Genomic DNA, 16,841 nt, shown 5'->3' with positions numbered 1-16,841 from the left:
CTGGCATGTAGGGCTTTAAAGCAATGTGCACATGACAGATGATCATCACCTGAGATGAACAGTCATGATCAAATCAGGCAAAAACATATATGTACAGTGGTCCCCCAATGTTGTTCATCAGTTCTGCTGGATCAATGCATGACTGTATGTGGATGGCCACTCCACTTTCTTATATGGTACAGCATAGCCTGCATAGTACAGGATCTGGTGATATGGGCAGAACCCAGAGGAAGAAAAAAGATGGCCACCCCTGCTGTCCTGTCTGGTGCCGCAAAGAACAGAGAAGCTGGAACAAAGTGGGACCTACTGGACTGGTTTGCATACAGATTGAGGGCTTTTCACTAAGGTGTTTTTTTTGTTTGTTTTTTTTTAAAGTTCTACTTTAGGTTTGTTTTAAAACTTTAATAATTGGTATTGTGTTTTAATGTCAATTTTCTATTTACTTAGTTTTGTTTGTAATTTTATTATACATTTTATCCAGTTCTTTGAGGTATTTTTGCATGTGACTTTGCTATGTCAGAGCCAAATGGAGATACCTAATATGTGTTATACCAACCCCTATCTGCAGTATTTGATGGTTGTTGGGAGGATTTACTCTGCATAATTGTTTTAGATCTAAGGGTAATTGTACAATTGTAATATGGATTAGATTGTAATATGGTCAGCATTAGTAACTAAGGCTCTACCTATGCATTGCCTTTTCATGCTGGAAAAACAGCTGTCATATATGCATTACATCTGCATATTTAGCGGTTTACTGGAAAAACTACTCATTTTAATCAATGTGTTGTAAATTACATAATATGCATAATAACTGTACTTAACTGTAATTAAAACTGTAATTAACTGTAGGGATTGGAAAGAGAATGTTTATGATAGTGCAGCACCCAACAGTGAAATATTGTATATTTTAAACCTATCTCCCTAATAGATACCTACTGGTGGGCCCCACTGTCTTTTTTTACCACTCTGTAGTAGAAAATGTCATCATGAGGAATTTTCCTGGAGTTTCCAGAAAGCAGCAAAATATCATGACTTTTGATACCATTAATACTACTTTTTTGATAACATTGCGTTGGTAAACTAAAATACGCTCAGATACAACCATGTACATCAAAATGCTCATGGGTACTACCCCTACTAATCATAACTATGTTTGTCTTTATGGAAGAGTTTTCCAAATTATAATATTCATGCACACAAGAACTAAGACCAAATGAATAGCATATCAAAAAGCCAAGTAGATAGTAAGTTGTCATTTATATGGTTTGAAATGATTTATGAAGTAAACACTGTAGTTCATTTTTCATGTTTCCTATATTTTAAAATGCATTAAAACCAACCAAACTGTATTATACTTTTTGCCCTGCAGCTTCTTGCCCTGCATAATAACTAAAATGCAGCCAAGCTCCTGTATGATTGTGTGATTCTTACTATATAGCACTACAGCACAGCGTTGGTAATACATGTTTTCACACTTACCTTAGCTACGCTCGGAGGGGGGTTAAACTTCTTTGCACATACAAGAAAAATATCAGGCTGAGGTTTGCCACTTTTCACATCTGGGTCATCTCCTCGCACAATGTGATGGAATAAATTGAAGAATTCTTTGTGTCTACTTGTTTTCATTTCAAATGTCACTCTGGCTGAGCTGGTGGCAACAGCCATTGGGATGTTGTGCTTATTCAGATGGTAGATTAACTTTTCAACCCCTGTGACAGAGAATGGGAGAGGAAAGAAATGAGAAATGCAAAGATTACATGATAAAGCTTGTCCATAATATAATTGATGACAGATAATAACAATATGTGACAGTCTTCTATAAAAAAAAAAGCTTTGGTTATCTAAAATGTATGTGAGACAAGATGAGACAAAGTAATTACATCACGTCACTTAGTTTGTCTGTTCTTTACTCTCAGAACAATGCTACACATTTTCATGCAGTCAAAGATAAAGGGTATCTATGGTCAAACATTTAAAAAATGGAATATAACATGACATTGATTTTCACAGTTCTCTGTCATTGTGATCTAAAATACATTGCTTAGTAAGGGCTTCTGTTCTATACAAAAATCTTTAGTAAGGCTTACTATATTGTGGTTACAGCAATTTATTTAGCCCTGTGATTGTGCTGTTTTTTCCCCCTTTTTTTTTACAGCCTGGTGCACGAATTACAGCACTACCATCTGGACTGATAGGGTGTCACAGTACTTAATGGTGTGTACACTACAGGCACTTAATGTGTTTAGGGCTCCAGGACATTTAGGGTTGATTTCTATTATGGTTTATTACAGTTTACAGTCCTAGAGGTGTTCAGGGTAGAGTTGGGATGGTTCTCTGACCACCCAGTCTATGTTCGGGTTTGATATCTGTACAAGGTAAATTACAAGTGTGCTATATGGGCTAGAAGGCCTAGAGAATTCAGATCTCTGAAAAGAAGTGGGATTTTAAATAGTAAGCCATGTAACAGCAGGAGTTTAGTTGGTTCCAGCATGTGCAGAGGACAAAACAGGATTGCCATCTCAGATTTCTTTGACAGTTGCTTGGTGGGATCAGGCAGGTAAGATGGATTATTACGGAGGGGACTTCACTTGTCACTTTCTGGAATAATGACCTGCCTGATTGAAATGGTTTTGAAGTGGAGTGATCCACGAAAATTGGCTGCAGCAGCAAGAGAACACAGTGGGTACCACCACTTTCAGTTAAAAACAAGCACCTGAAGCTACAAATCACAAAGGCTTGATTTTTGCTGCAACATTTGGACAGTAAAATCAGAATTTAGTGTAAACAACATCAAAGCATGGGTCCACCCTACCTTGTATCAAGGGTTGGTGGTGGTGTATTGGTGTGGGAGATGATTTTCTTGGCACACTTTGGACCCCTGAACACCAACTAAAATAAATGCCACAGCCCACTTTAGTATTGTTGCGAACCATGTCCAATTTTTTACAACCACAGTGTACCCATCTTCGGATGGCTACTTCAACAGGCCAATGAGCCATATCAAATGGTTTCTTGAACATGAAATATATTTCACTTTAGTCAAATGGCTTCCACAGTTATCAGATCTCTATCCAATAGAGCACCTCCGAGATGTGGTGATATTGTAGATCATGGATGTGTAACAGACAAGTCTACAGCAAGTTTATGATGTTATCATGTCACTACGAACCAAAATCTCTAAAGAATGTTTCTAGTTAATTGAATCTATGCTACAATTTTAATAGTTCTGAAGGTAAAAGGGTTTCAAACTCGGTACTAGTAGGGTGTACCTCATTAAATGGATCAAAAGTGTAGATTAAATTGATATAAAGTGCTCTTCTGAAATACAAAATATATTGCTGGATGAGGGTCTAAGTAATAAAGGATTAGTACATTAAACTAAACACACAAAATTACACTGATTGATGTGGGGTGGTCTCTATCTGGCCACAATAGAAATAGGTGCACCTCAAAGTTTAGAGTCAGAATATTACATTGGATGTTTAAAGAAGTAAAAGATAGGTAGAAGGGCTTACATAATTTATTATAGTTCACATGTGATGAAAACCAGGATAGATAAACACTGGGGAACACCAAGAGGTAGATTTATAAATGTTTTTATCCAAGATTAACCCAAGGGTGGATTTAAATAGAAAATGTGGGAATTCTTTGGGAAAGCATTCAAAAATAAGACTGCCATACGTCAGAACACACTGGAAAATACTTGTTCAGTATTTCATGCAATTCCCTTCTGAGCCCTATTAAGCTACAAGTAGTGCAAACAATTACTGTCCAGACAGCAGCAGGTCTATAGTTTCTTGTTACATAAATAGCACTGTTAATTACAAGCTGAATTACTTTTGCTCAGTGAAATGCATTAACCATTCTCAATTCAGTGAAGTGTAGGAAGCTGGGTTTAGGTGCACAGTGTTTTTCCACTCCACACTACCTAGCAGCAATTCACATTACACTAATGCTAGGTGAACATATGAATGTTAAAGGACCAGTAAATATTAGATCTATATTTATTCACAGGGCTATTATTATCCTAAAATGTGATAACATAGGATCTGAAATATACAATCTCCTAATATTTAAACCAGTTAAAAGTTGAAGTTTAAAGCAGAACTAAACCAAAAATAAAAAAATTACACTTACCTTTAATCCGACAGATCCCTCAATGGCGCTGGTCCTTCCCACGATCCGGTCCCACATCATCCTGGAACTCCTCTTCGGCCCAGCAATGCACTGGGCGGCGCTTTTTTCTATGTTCTCTCCTGTCTTCTTCTTCAATCTGCTTTCTTATGCCAATGTGAAGGGGAAAAAAAATGAGAGCCGATCTCACTTTGCATGCGTGAGATCAGCATCTCTTTTCCCCTTGGTAATGTAAAAATGTTGAGTTTAGGTACGCTTTAATTCAGAGATTTTTGGTAATATAAAATGTCTTTTGTCAGTTAAAAAACCTAATTTACAATTCAAAGAATCCAAAATCCCAAATCTAAAAAAAAAATGGCACTGGGCAACAGTATAAATGTCCTGAAAAGATGCTCCAAATATTAGACACAGAAACCACCAGATATTCAAATCAATACATGAAGTTGAGAAGCATCAAATATCTCCGTGCTCAACCAAATGTATGATTGGCCACTAAGCTGAGAAGTTGGACCGTGAAATTAACAACAGTCCAATGCATTTGTACTATATAGAAATGTATCACTCCCCTCTCCCCCGCACCCGAATTGCAATCTGATTGCTGTAAAGGACTTCAATTGTACCAGAGGTAAATACACTAGTGCTGGATATACTATAATATTACTTTGCCTCAAGTATGTTTGAGTTAAATACACTGGGGCAGGATACATGCCCGTCTTTATGGCACTCAGAGCCTTTAGCTACCTTTTTACTTGGTATGCTGTAATAGAACCTCCAAAAAGAACATATTTAAGGCAAGCCAATTGTATAGTTTATCCAGCAATTGTGTACCTAACTCTTAAACATTGCTGAAACAAAGTTAGTCCTTTATTGTGATTGGAGGGGGTGATACACCTTTATATAAAACAAATGTGATATACCGCTAATTTATTTCACTCATCAGTCCAACTTCACTGGTGAGTGGCCAGTCATACATTTGACTGAGGCTGAGCAGGGAGATATTTGATGGTTGTAAACTTCATATTGTGATTTAAACATCTGGTGGACTCTGTGTTTAATATTTGGATATTTGGAGCATATTTCCAGGAAATTCAACGCAGTTTTCTTCAGTTGTGGTTTTTGAATAGGACTAATTATCATAGGATTATTTGAATTGAATTCTTTACTGCGATAGACAACATTACTGAATATATGGCTGTTTCTGTCACATAGTACTAACATGTGGTAATGCATATTTTTATCACCTGCCTAAGTTTTGCTCAACCAAATGTATGATTGGCCACTAAGCTGAGAAGTTGGACCGTGAAATTAACAACAGTCCAATGCATTTGTACTATATAGAAATGTATCAATCCCCCCTCCCCCGCACCCGAATTGCAATCTGATTGCTGTAAAGGACTTCAATCGTACCGTGGGTAAATACACTAGTGCTGGATATACTATAATATTACTTTGCCTCAAGTATGTTTGAGTTAAATACACTGGGGCAGAATACATGCCCGTCTTTATGGTACTCAGAGCCTTTAGCAACCTTTTTACTTGGTATGCTGTAATAGAACCTCCAAAAAGAACATATTTGAGGCAAGGCAATAGTATAGTATATCCAGCAATGGTGTACCTAACTCTTAAACATTGCTGAAACAAAGTTAGTCCTTTATTGTGATTGGAGGGGGTGATACACCTTTAAATAAAACAAATGTGATAGACCGCCAATTTATTTCACTCATCAGTCCAACTTCACTGGTGAGTGGCCAGTCATACATTTGGTTGAGGCTGAGCAGGGAGATATTTGATGGTTGTAAACTTCATATTGTGATTTAAACATCTGGTGGACTCTGTGTTTAATATTTCAACGCAGTTGAATTAATAATAATTCAACGCAGTTTTCTTCAGTTGTGGTTTTTGAATAGGACTAATTATCATAGGATTATTTGAATTGTATATTGGTTTTTAATATTGTCAAAAGACATTTCATTGCACAGCAAATCTCAGTATTTTATTTTGTTAAAATCTATACCTGCTTTTTGTGTTCTGTTAATATTTTATTTTGGTTTTTTTATTGTAATTTAGTACAAGGATATTATTCTCTTTCTTTCTTCAGATAGTTTAAGTTTGCCTACCAAAACACAAAACCTAAAAATGAAACAAATCTCCCTTATGATAAAAGAAAGCAGGCCTGAAGCAAAAAAAGAAAAAAATTGCAGCATAAGGCCTCATGACAGGGGGAGGAGGGAATGCTGAGCAGCGGGGTTAAAAGTTCAAAAAAAAAAAAAAAAAAAAAAAAAAAAAAAAAAAAAAAAAGAAGAAAAGTGCGGGAAAGATAAATGTAGTGATTGGTGGATAAGGGGGAGTGGTGGGAATGTTGAGGGGATAAAAGGAGGATCGGGGGGTTGGGGGGCAGCAATTTTATTTATAAGTGGAGCAAGCAAGCTGGCAGAGGTAGAGGCATTGCTGCAGAAGGTACGCCAGGCTGCGGAGTCCAGGGGAACGGAATGGCTGGAGGCAGCTTTGGAGGGGGTCAGGGGGGGGTGAGGTTGCAGACCCCCCTTCTTCAAGACGCGCTCTGAGGTCAAGGCCTCCGGAGCGTTTAAGCCCCAGTGAGACCCCCAGGGTCCAGCGCCGCCGCAGGAGCCCCGCAAGGGACCCTCCAGCGCCACCGGTGAAGAGGAGATCCAACGAGAGTAGTGGTGGTGCCGGGAGGAATCCTCTTCTTTGGCGGGACCCTTCGGTGGACCGGCAGCGCGGGGTGTCGCCACGGGGCAGGTCCACGCGCCGAGGGAATCGGGGAGGAACAGCGGGCATGGCCGAGATGGGACGCCGCCCAATGAGGTGAAGAGTCCAGGAGCAGCGCGGGGTCCGGCCAGCCAGGAGAAGAGGCTGGGGTTCCTGAACACGGAGTCCCGGAGTTAGCGGTGTCCCGGCGGCGGTTGAGGAGGAGTGGCGTGTCGAAGGCGGGCTCCGGCCCGGGCCTTGGAGGGCGGAGCCCAGAACCGGATGGACGTGGAGCTGATCGGGACAGTGCTTCCGGGTTGCGGCAGGAGCCGTGACGACATATGCCGGCGCCCGGAAGTGGGCGAAGATGGTGGTCGGAGCGGTGCGGATGACGCCCTATCAGAGGGGGAGATCCAGGACTCCAGGGCAGAGACGTCCAGAAGGCGGGGCAGCGGTGCGGCGGCTGCAGGACGGATAGAGCCCAGGCAGCCTGGTGAGTAACTGTCAGTTTGGGGTATGCGGGAGGGGGGTGTAATGTTGAAACTGCTATGGCTGTTGATAGGTGTATGGGGTCCAGGGGGGGCTTGGATGGGCCTGGTTCAGTGGGGATGAATCCTGGGGGTGAGTTGTTGAAAGGCTTGAGGGACCTGTTGCTGCAGTTTGGGGGTGGATGTGGCAGTGGGGGTCTGGGGAATGGTCATGATGTTAGGGGAGGGCATGGCGAAAAAGGACCGGTGGTGGTGGTGGACGAGCAGAATCCTAGGGTGGACAGTGGGATGTCCACTCCAGGGTCCGGGCATACGGGTGACAGTGTGGTTGCAGTTCCTGCGGGGTCATTGGATTCTGGGTGCAAGGACGTCAGAGGGGAGGTGAGTAATCAAGGGGTTACTGACGGTGCTAAAGGGGAGGTCTATGTGTGTTTTGAGGGTCCTTTGGGGGCTCATTTGGCACAGGACATTAGGGAAAAAATCTGCAAAGGAGAATATGTAGAAATATTTTCTTTACTGCCAGTTGAGCGTTTTGGGGGAAGAGATTTCAAACCGAGTGACAGCAAGCGGCCTGGTGAAGAAAAAGGGGCATGGCGTTTTATTCCTAGGACCTTTCAGAATTGGTTGCAGGCATTTGCAATTTTGGCCAGTATTGTAGGGGAAAGGGCGCCAGATAATTGTTCGGCTCTCTTTTGTTACTTAGATGCGATTAGTGAGGCTTATAGGAGTTATGGTGGTATCGCTTGGCTGCGATATGATGAACAGTTTAGGCAGCGGAAGGCGATGAGACCGGGAATGCGCTGGGACCACAATGATATCAGTTTATGGATGCGGTTGATGACGCCGACGCGGGTGGCCCACCAGTCCTTTCTTGGCAGCGCCGGGGGTTCAGGCACAGCAGGATCCCTGGTTGGTAAGAAAAAGGGGCTGTGTTGGTTGTTTAACGAGGGAACCTGCAAGTTTGGCTCCACCTGTCGTTTTAAACATGAATGTTCCAATTGTGGGGGAGCGCATTCAGGAGCGCGATGTTTGGCCAGAGGAAAGGGGCGTCCCGCTGAGCCTGCGGGAAAAAGGGATGACTCCGGTGAAGGTGACAAGCATGTCCCTTTTTCTAGGTGGGTATCCGGATCACACGGCGGCGAGAACGTTGGAGTCGGGTTTTAAGGAGGGTTTCTGCATCCCCTGCGAGATGGTGAGTATACATAGGGTTAAGCGGAATTTAAAGTCAGCATTGGTCAATCCAGAGGTTGTTACAGCAAAATTGCAGAAGGAGGTTTTGTTGGGTCGCATGGCGGGTCCGTTTGTGTCTTTACCGTTAAAAAATCTGGTTGTTTCTCCTTTGGGGGTGGTTCCTAAGCGGGAGCCTAATCAGTTTAGGATGATTCACCATTTGTCTTATCCAAAGGGTGAGTCAGTCAATGATGGGATCGCTCCTGACCTTTGTAGGGTTGCTTATACCTCATTTGATGTGGCAGTTGAATTGGTTAGGCGGGCGGGACAGGGCTGTTTGATTGCAAAGGCGGATATTGAGTCTGCCTTTCGTTTGCTGCCGGTTCACCCGGATAGTTTTTGGTTGTTAGGTTGTTTTTGGGAAGGGGCCTATTATGTCGATAAATGTTTGCCGATGGGTTGCTCTTTATCATGCTCATTGTTTGAATTGTTTAGTTCATTTATTGAATGGGTGGTGAAAGACATGTCTGGGATTGGGTCAATTATTCATTACCTGGACGATTTTTTGTGCGTGGGACCGGGAGGTTCCTTGGTTTGTGCGAACCTACTGGGCACGCTGGAACATGTAGCTGAGCAGTTTGGTGTGCCGTTGGCTAGAGAAAAGACGGTTGGTCCAGCCACGGAGTTGTCGTTTTTGGGGATTGTTTTGGACTCTGTTCGGATGGAATGCAGGCTGCCTGAGGATAAATTGGTGGCTCTAAAGGAGGAAGTGGAAAAAGCCTGTTGTATGGGGAAGATGCGTTTGAGAGAGCTGCAGTCGCTGTTAGGTAAACTTAACTTTGCCTGTCGGATTATGCCCATGGGGCGGATCTTTAGCCGCAGATTGGCGGCTGCCACGGCTGGTGTGCGCAAGCCTGAGCATTTTATTCGAATAACCCGGGTTTTAAAGGGTGATTTGAGTGTTTGGAGGCGGTTTTTAGAGCACTACAATGGGCGGTCTTTATGGTTGGCACCTTCGGTGAACAACGATGCGTTGGACTTGTGGACGGATGCAGCTGGTGCTTCTGGTTATGGTGCTTACTTTGGAGGGTGCTGGAGTGCGGGGGAGTGGCCGAAAGAATGGCAGGAATTGGGTTTGTGCAAAAATTTGGTGCTGCTGGAACTTTTCCCTATTGTGGTTGCTTTGGCTTTATGGGGATCATTGCTGTGAAACCGGCAGGTGCGTTTGCATTGCGACAACATGGGGGTAGTGGAGGTAATCAACAATAATTCTGCATCCTCTCCCCAGGTGATTTGTCTGTTGCAACATTTGGTTCTTTTGTGTTTGCAATTTAATATACATTTGCGGGCTGTGCATGTTCCGGGATGTGACAATGTAATCGCGGATTCCCTTTCTCGTTTCCAGTGGCAGCGCTTTTGGGAAGTGGCTCCGGAAGCAGAGGATCTGGGACCCCTTGTCCAGAGGAAGTTTGGTCGGTGGTCTGGGGGCCCTTGTGGGCCTGATCAGGAATTCAGTGTCGCAGAACACGTGGAAGGCATATGTAGGTATTTGGAGAGAGTGGTTTGTTTTTGTCAAGGTTGAGGTAAGGGTGCCGGATTCTATGGGGGGGGGGAGGAGGCAGTGTTGTTATTTGTGTTATGGAGCCTGCAACGGGGAGTGACTAGTGGAGTTATGAGCAGAAAACTGTCGGCTTTGGCATTTTTGTTTAAGTTGTTGGGTTGGGTGGACGGGACGAAAGGCTTTGCGGTTCGCCAAGCTATGAAGGGGTACAGGAGGGGCAGTAGTCGCAGGGATGGCAGGCGGCCAGTATCATTTGGGATGTTAGTGGACATATGTCGGTGTCTCGGTCCATTGTGCTTTAGTGGTTTTGAGGCAGTTTTGTTTCGAGCGGTGTTCGTGGTAACGTTGCGGCATTACATCTGAGTGAAGTGGTTTGCCAATCCAAGTCTAAAGAAGGGGGTTTGCGATTGGGGGATGTGCGGTTGGTGAGTGATAAAGTGCTGGTGTGGATTCGGAAGTCCAAAACGGACCAGGAAGGTAAAGGGGCTAGTCTAGTGCTACGGGGCCTGCCGGGTGCGGAGTTGTGCCCGGTTAGAGTCTTGGGGGAATACCTCAGGGTACGGTCTGGGGGAGCAGGTCCTTTGTTCCTTCACGAGGATGCTTCTTTCGTGACTCGATTCCAATTTGTGTCGGTCTTCAGGAAATGTGTGGCGGCTTCAGGCCGTAATCCAAGTGTATATGCGGCTCATTCTTTCAGAATTGGTGCGGCCACTGAAGCGGCCAGGTGGGGCCTTTGTCAGGAAGCAATCAAGAAGATTGGCCGGTGGGAGTCCCATCGTTTTCGTATGTATATTCGGCCACAATTATTGTAATTTTTCTGGTGGACTTGGGTGGGGGGCATGTGTTGATGTGAAGGAATTGGTTTTTCGAGTTGGTTTTCTTTTCTTTTATTTCAGATGGGGCACCGTGTTTAATATGGATCTTGGGCCACTCCTTCGTATATTGGGGAGCCAGAAGGGCTGACGTGCGGCATAATGGGCGGCAATTGGGGTTGCGGAGGGAGGTGGCGAGGGTTCGCTGGATCGGGATTCCAGGTATGCGATGGAGCAGAGTGGTTCCCGAGGTTAGTAAATTTGTTAGTCTGGATAGGGCCCCTAATGTGCTACTTCTCCATGTAGGTGGGAATGATTTGGGGGTCCGGCCCATGAGGGAGTTGATAAGAGATATTAAGTTTGATTGCCTACGGTTGAGGGAGGCGTTTCCTGGGACGATTTTGGTATGGTCGGAGATGGTGGTTCGGTTGAGTTGGAGACAGGCTCGCTCAGTTGAACGGGTGAACAAGGGTCAGATAAAGGTCAACAAGGAGGTGGGTCGGTTTGTGGGAAGAATTGGGGGCCTGGTGGTACGTCACCGTGAGTTGGAATCTGAGCCAGATTTAATTCTTAGAGGCGATGGAGTTCACCTTAACGCAGTGGGCACTGATTTATGGTTGTTAAGCTTAAGTGAGGCGTTGGAGAGGGCGGTTAGGGTGTGGAGGTGCTCGCAATCTTAAGGTGTCAAGTTTGCGGCTGGTGGCATGTGTGGTTTTGGGTCCATAAAAAATTAGAGGAGGGGTATTTAAAAAGAAGATGGAGATGGGGACAAAAATGTTTGTTTTTCAGTACAGTAATGTGGGCCTTGCACGACACTTGGTTGTTGTGGAGGTGAAAATATTTGTGGGAGATCCGCTAATTGTCCCCGGGTCGGCGTAGTTGCGACTGGGGGCCTGGCAGTGGATCAAAACAGCTGGATGATGGAGGAGTGGTGGATTTTATGGACCCATAAAAAAAACTTGTTGTTGTTAAAAGTTATAGTTATTGTTAAAAAATGAAACATTATTTAATAAAAGGGGCTGCTGTGGCCAACAATTTTCCAACACATGGTGTCAGTGTCGTTAATGCAAATGGGGAATGTGGGGTGGATAATTGAATGGTCAAGCAGCGAGGGGTTCTTGTACTTTACCCTTGTCATGTCCGTGGTATCAATCCTTTGCTGTAGTTTGTTCACTACACTATTTACTGTGTCATATAAACTTTAGGTAACATAGTATTATAAACCTGGAGCTAGAACAAACTGAATGTTTTAGTTTAGTTATATGTAGAAGTGATTTGTGCTTTCAAATAACCACCTGAAATTATATGCAAATCTTTGTATTGTTCTACCCTCCCACCTCGCAAGCCTCCCTATTGGTTATTTACTGCGATAGACAACATTACTGAATATATGGCTGTTTCTGTCACATAGTACTAACATGTGGTAATGCATATTTTTATCACCTGCCTAAGTTTACCAGGTTTTAACAATAGGTTGCCCTATACACCCAAAAAGCAAACAATCAAGAACTTGCCACCTGTGCATTATTAGAAGGCCAAAGAGTAGAAAAGGAATGATATTCAAACATGCAAAAGGGTCCCATGGGTGGCATGGTAGCTGACATTCTTGCCTTTGAAGCACTAAAGTGCCAGTTTCAAATATTAGCCAGGAAACCATCTGCATGGAGTTTGCATGTTTTTCCCCATGTTTCCCTACATTTCCACCTACATCCAACAAATATTTAGTTAGGTTAATTGGCTTCCCCCCAAAAATTGGCCTTAGACTGTGTTAATGTTATATTACTTTGGTAGGGACATTATATTGTCAGCCCCATTAACAGACATTGTGACATGATTACTTACTTAGAAAAGCATAATAAAATGTTGTTGCAATACAAATACAAGATAAAAAAGTTTGTAGCTTTAAATTTAATTATGTATTAAGCATTCTTTTTGTTTATTTTTTGTTATTTTTCCATATTTTCTACATTTGCTCTTTACTAACTTTTTTGTTTGAAAAAGAAAAAGAAAAAAAAGAAAAAAACTAAACCGATTGTCCATCTCGGGACACCTACTGTACAGAATATTACAGTCTTAATACTCAGCAGGTATAGAAACTAAAATGACAAAATTGTCAGCAGTAATTCCCAACCATAATTTATGCCAAATTGACCTAATGTATTTAGATAAACTTAGTTTATACATAAAGTACTTTGACACACTTTTGCTACTTTACCATGTCAACTGTGGTAAATTGAACTGTTCCCTGTCATTCCAGAATAAATATGAACTCTTCATTTAAAACAAAAATTTACACTTGTTTCTAGGCTATCATAAGCGTTGTGTTTGTGAATAAGTAATTTTCCTACTTAAAAACTAAGAGCAGATATTGTTGTTTTAGATCTTACTATGCATTCTCTATGTGCTTTAAAAAGTAACCTATTTTAGGAAATATTTGTGAACATTAAATAACTTCTTCATACCACATAAATGTTTTACTTATTTTTAACACTTTGTAAATATTTATATTAGTTTTAATAGTTTCAAAATTAATTAGCTAAGCAGTACAATATTACGTAATTTTGGCAGTATGTTACATGTATAATAGGCATGTGTCCAAAACATCAGTCTGAGAATAGCTATGTTTTCTGGAAAATGTTTATTGTTCAGCTATTTATTTTATCCCATTTAGTTACTGAAGAAATTAAAATAGATAAAAATACAAAAAATAATTTACAGAACATCTGCTTCTGGCATAGTGAACAGGGATAAAAAAAACTTACAAAGTAATGTAGATCCAGAAAATACCATATATTCAGGCGCTAGGCTTTATTATATAAAAATAAGGGATAATTAATAACTAAATTGGTGACTTTTACAGGAAAAAATTGCCAAAATTGCCCATAATGGACAATGAACTTGTCTATCATAGCATAGGATAAATATAGACTCGCTTGACTTTTTACTAAAATAGTCAAAATCTTATAACTCAGCTTCTTAAATCTCAATTTTGCCTCTACACTAGTAAATCTAGCCCTACATTTAAAAATAGTACCAATTGCACTATTAAGGTTATCTTAAAACAGACCTAAAAAATAAATGAAGCAGACCTAAAAAAAAAGTTAGGCAGTCCTTTTATGTAAGGTAAAAATTACCCTGTTTTGGGGGGTGGGTGTAAAAAGCCCCTCCCATTGTGTCTTTATTGCTGCGGCAGAGCGCAGAGCCTCCTGGGGTAGGTGACATATATATCTGGCTGCTCCTTCAGCGGACAGGTGCAGAAGGAGCTTTATCCTCAATGGGAAAAAAAATGCAGATCTCGCTCAATGCTTCCTCCGCTTCGGGACTAAGGAGGATTCTAGAGGGATCGATGGATCTGCCAATGTAAAGGTGATTTTTTTTTGTTTTGTTTTTTATTGTTTACTTCTGCTTTAAAGAGAAACTAAACCAACTTTTAACTATCCTAATATTGGGGGGCGGGTGTCTTTCACCTAAACAAACCTTCCTTTTTAGTTTTCTTTCAAACATATGGAAGAAAATGAAAGGAAGAATTTAAAAGATTGCTTTGGTCAGATAGACAAAAAAATATATTTCCTGCGTATACTAATGAGATATTTCAGATTTCCTGTTGGTTGTTCAGTTGTATCAATTTGAAGCAATTCAGTAAAATGAATGAATCTTAACATTTTGAATTAGATACTTTAAGTAAATTTTTAAGCAAAGCCCAAATACTTTAGCTTTCTGTTTTTTCACAAATATGTTTGCATAGATTATTGCAAAGAATTGGATCACTGTTCTGTTAAATCAAGAAAATGTCACCAATCAAGTGCTGACCACAGGGGATGGTGCCACTGTCAAAAATAAGGTGACTCATTATCCCTTGCACTCTGTATGTAGTCTGTGTAAATCTTCATTCAAAAGCATCAAGGCAGCTTCATGCCATTACGTTTCCTCTGCCTTGCTTTACAGAAGGCATCAAGCACTAACCCAGCATGCTTTCATTTTTCCAAAGCACACAGAAAATCTACTTTTTAATATAAATATTTCAAACCTTAATTCATCTTCTATAATATTTATTTCCAATCATCTACCCTCAGTCTCTGGGCCTGATTTAGTCTTCGGCAAAGCTTTCCAGTCCTGGACCAGGTCCATTCCAGGTTTGCAGGATCATTTAAGCTCTTGCATGATTGTCTATTGTCTCTAGTCTCCAGAGAGCTTTGTTAAATCAGGTCCTCTGTGTTACTTTGCCATTTTTTATTTTGATTTTAATTGCATTTGTCTATAGCAACCTCAGCAGAATTAGGAACTCATTGAGAACTGTGATACTATAATAAAAAGAAAGCAGTATATAAAAAAAATAAGTACACCCTTGCCACTTCAATTGGAATTAAGAGGGTTAGTAGCAACCAGGTGCTCATAGTTAAATGTAAGTAAAACTTTTCAGAATCAAGGAAAAAGGAATCTTTATTTCTACAAGACTTAGATGTTTAACATTAAAGGCCAAACAAGGACACAATTGCTGTATGCTTTTCAATAGTCTACAAGTTAAATATCTCTGCAATGGTAAATGAAAATGCTCTATGTTGTTAAATAACACCATTCTTTTTTTCTCATTTTCCTGTTGTTTATGTGTGTTTTACCCTGATAAAGGTCAAACAGAGCTACATTAAAAATGAATATATATAAGTGCACTAAGTTTATGCAGGCTGAACATTTTCTGTGCCACTTTATTTCATGCTATGTACCTCACTAATATGCTCCTTAGTGGCCACTTAATCAGGAACACCTATCCAGTACATCTAATCGGACCACAGATACAGATCAAAACTTTGTTCTCCATTTAAATAATTGTATTAGGGGGAACTTGCAGATGGATTTAGGCAGTTAAATTGACCTTCATAGGTAACATGTATTAAAAACCTAAATGTTACAATGGATTAGAGAATGGTTAGACCCCATTGATAGGCAGTGACCAATGGCGGTGTTTGCATACCTAACACCCAGGGGTGCTACAGAAAGATTATAGATGTCATATGTGGCAAAAGTTAAAATTTGTCTTTTTTTCAGATTGTATAATTTATACAATGCAGTGTAGGGTGAACAAACCAAGATTCTTTTTTCATATACATATTGTATATACATATGCTTTAGGGGCCTAATGTGCACCCCAATACAATATTCCCTTTTTTATTCCACTAGCACTTCTAAAGCTTTTCAGTTTATATACTGTATTTCCTTTGGGTGGTCATGTAGCCATCATCTGACCTCCCTCTGACATAGCAAATTTTGTTACAAACACAAAGTGTATGATTTAATAAAGCTCTCGAAGACTGGAGAGGATATCATGGAATAACATAGGCGATCCAGCAAACCAGGAAATGATTTGGTCCAGGATTCTCCAGTTTTGAAGAGCTTTAATAAATCAGGCCCAAATACTGAACCTCTATCCAGAGAGCAGTTTTCCAAACTTAACAGACATGAGGTCACCTCTTGTATGGACTGAATGATTTGGTAATCACACTAAATCAATATTAGACTGTAGATTCTTCCTAGTGTGGCCCCCAACTGTCATTCCTGCCCATGTTCAGTAATTGCTTGGAAAACCTTAACCACACACCTGAGTGCCTGAAACATAATACTATCAGAGAAATAAGTTATGCAGATGCTTCAACTTCTTTCAGTCTGATTTAAATTTCTACTTGGACTGCAGAGGACAAGCAAGTAATTACTGAACACACATTAAATCCAGCTTTTTAATTTCTAGACATTTTTACATACCATGAAAAAAAAATCTGTATCTACAGTCTACTTAATCTAATTTTGCAATTTGTAACCAAGCAAAACGTATATGGGTCATACAATTTCACATACCACTTAAGAAATTATAAGCACATTTTAAAATCCAACAACACCTCAGCAATGTGCAGAAAGCACCATGTAACCGGCAAAAAGTTTAACAATATGGAATTTAATATTTTATATATTATA

The 16,841-nt window shown here is 40.9% G+C and overlaps 1 protein-coding gene across 1 annotated transcript in view; it reads right to left on the bottom strand.

Annotated features, from left to right (window-relative positions):
• Positions 1-16,841, bottom strand: part of PUDP (pseudouridine 5'-phosphatase) — a gene marked incomplete in the record, with an annotated part of 142,964 nt that overhangs the window by 77,001 nt on the left and 49,122 nt on the right. The window contains 1 exon segment of the mRNA XM_072427419.1: positions 1,483-1,712. Coding sequence (XP_072283520.1) covers positions 1,483-1,712 — 230 coding nt within the window.

The sequence above is a fragment of the Pyxicephalus adspersus genome, chromosome 1 (assembly GCF_032062135.1).
Source record: "Pyxicephalus adspersus chromosome 1, UCB_Pads_2.0, whole genome shotgun sequence".
NCBI classification, from domain to species: domain Eukaryota; kingdom Metazoa; phylum Chordata; class Amphibia; order Anura; family Pyxicephalidae; genus Pyxicephalus; species Pyxicephalus adspersus.
Note: the sequence above shows the minus strand (reverse complement) of the source record. Positions and strands in the feature narration are given on the sequence as shown.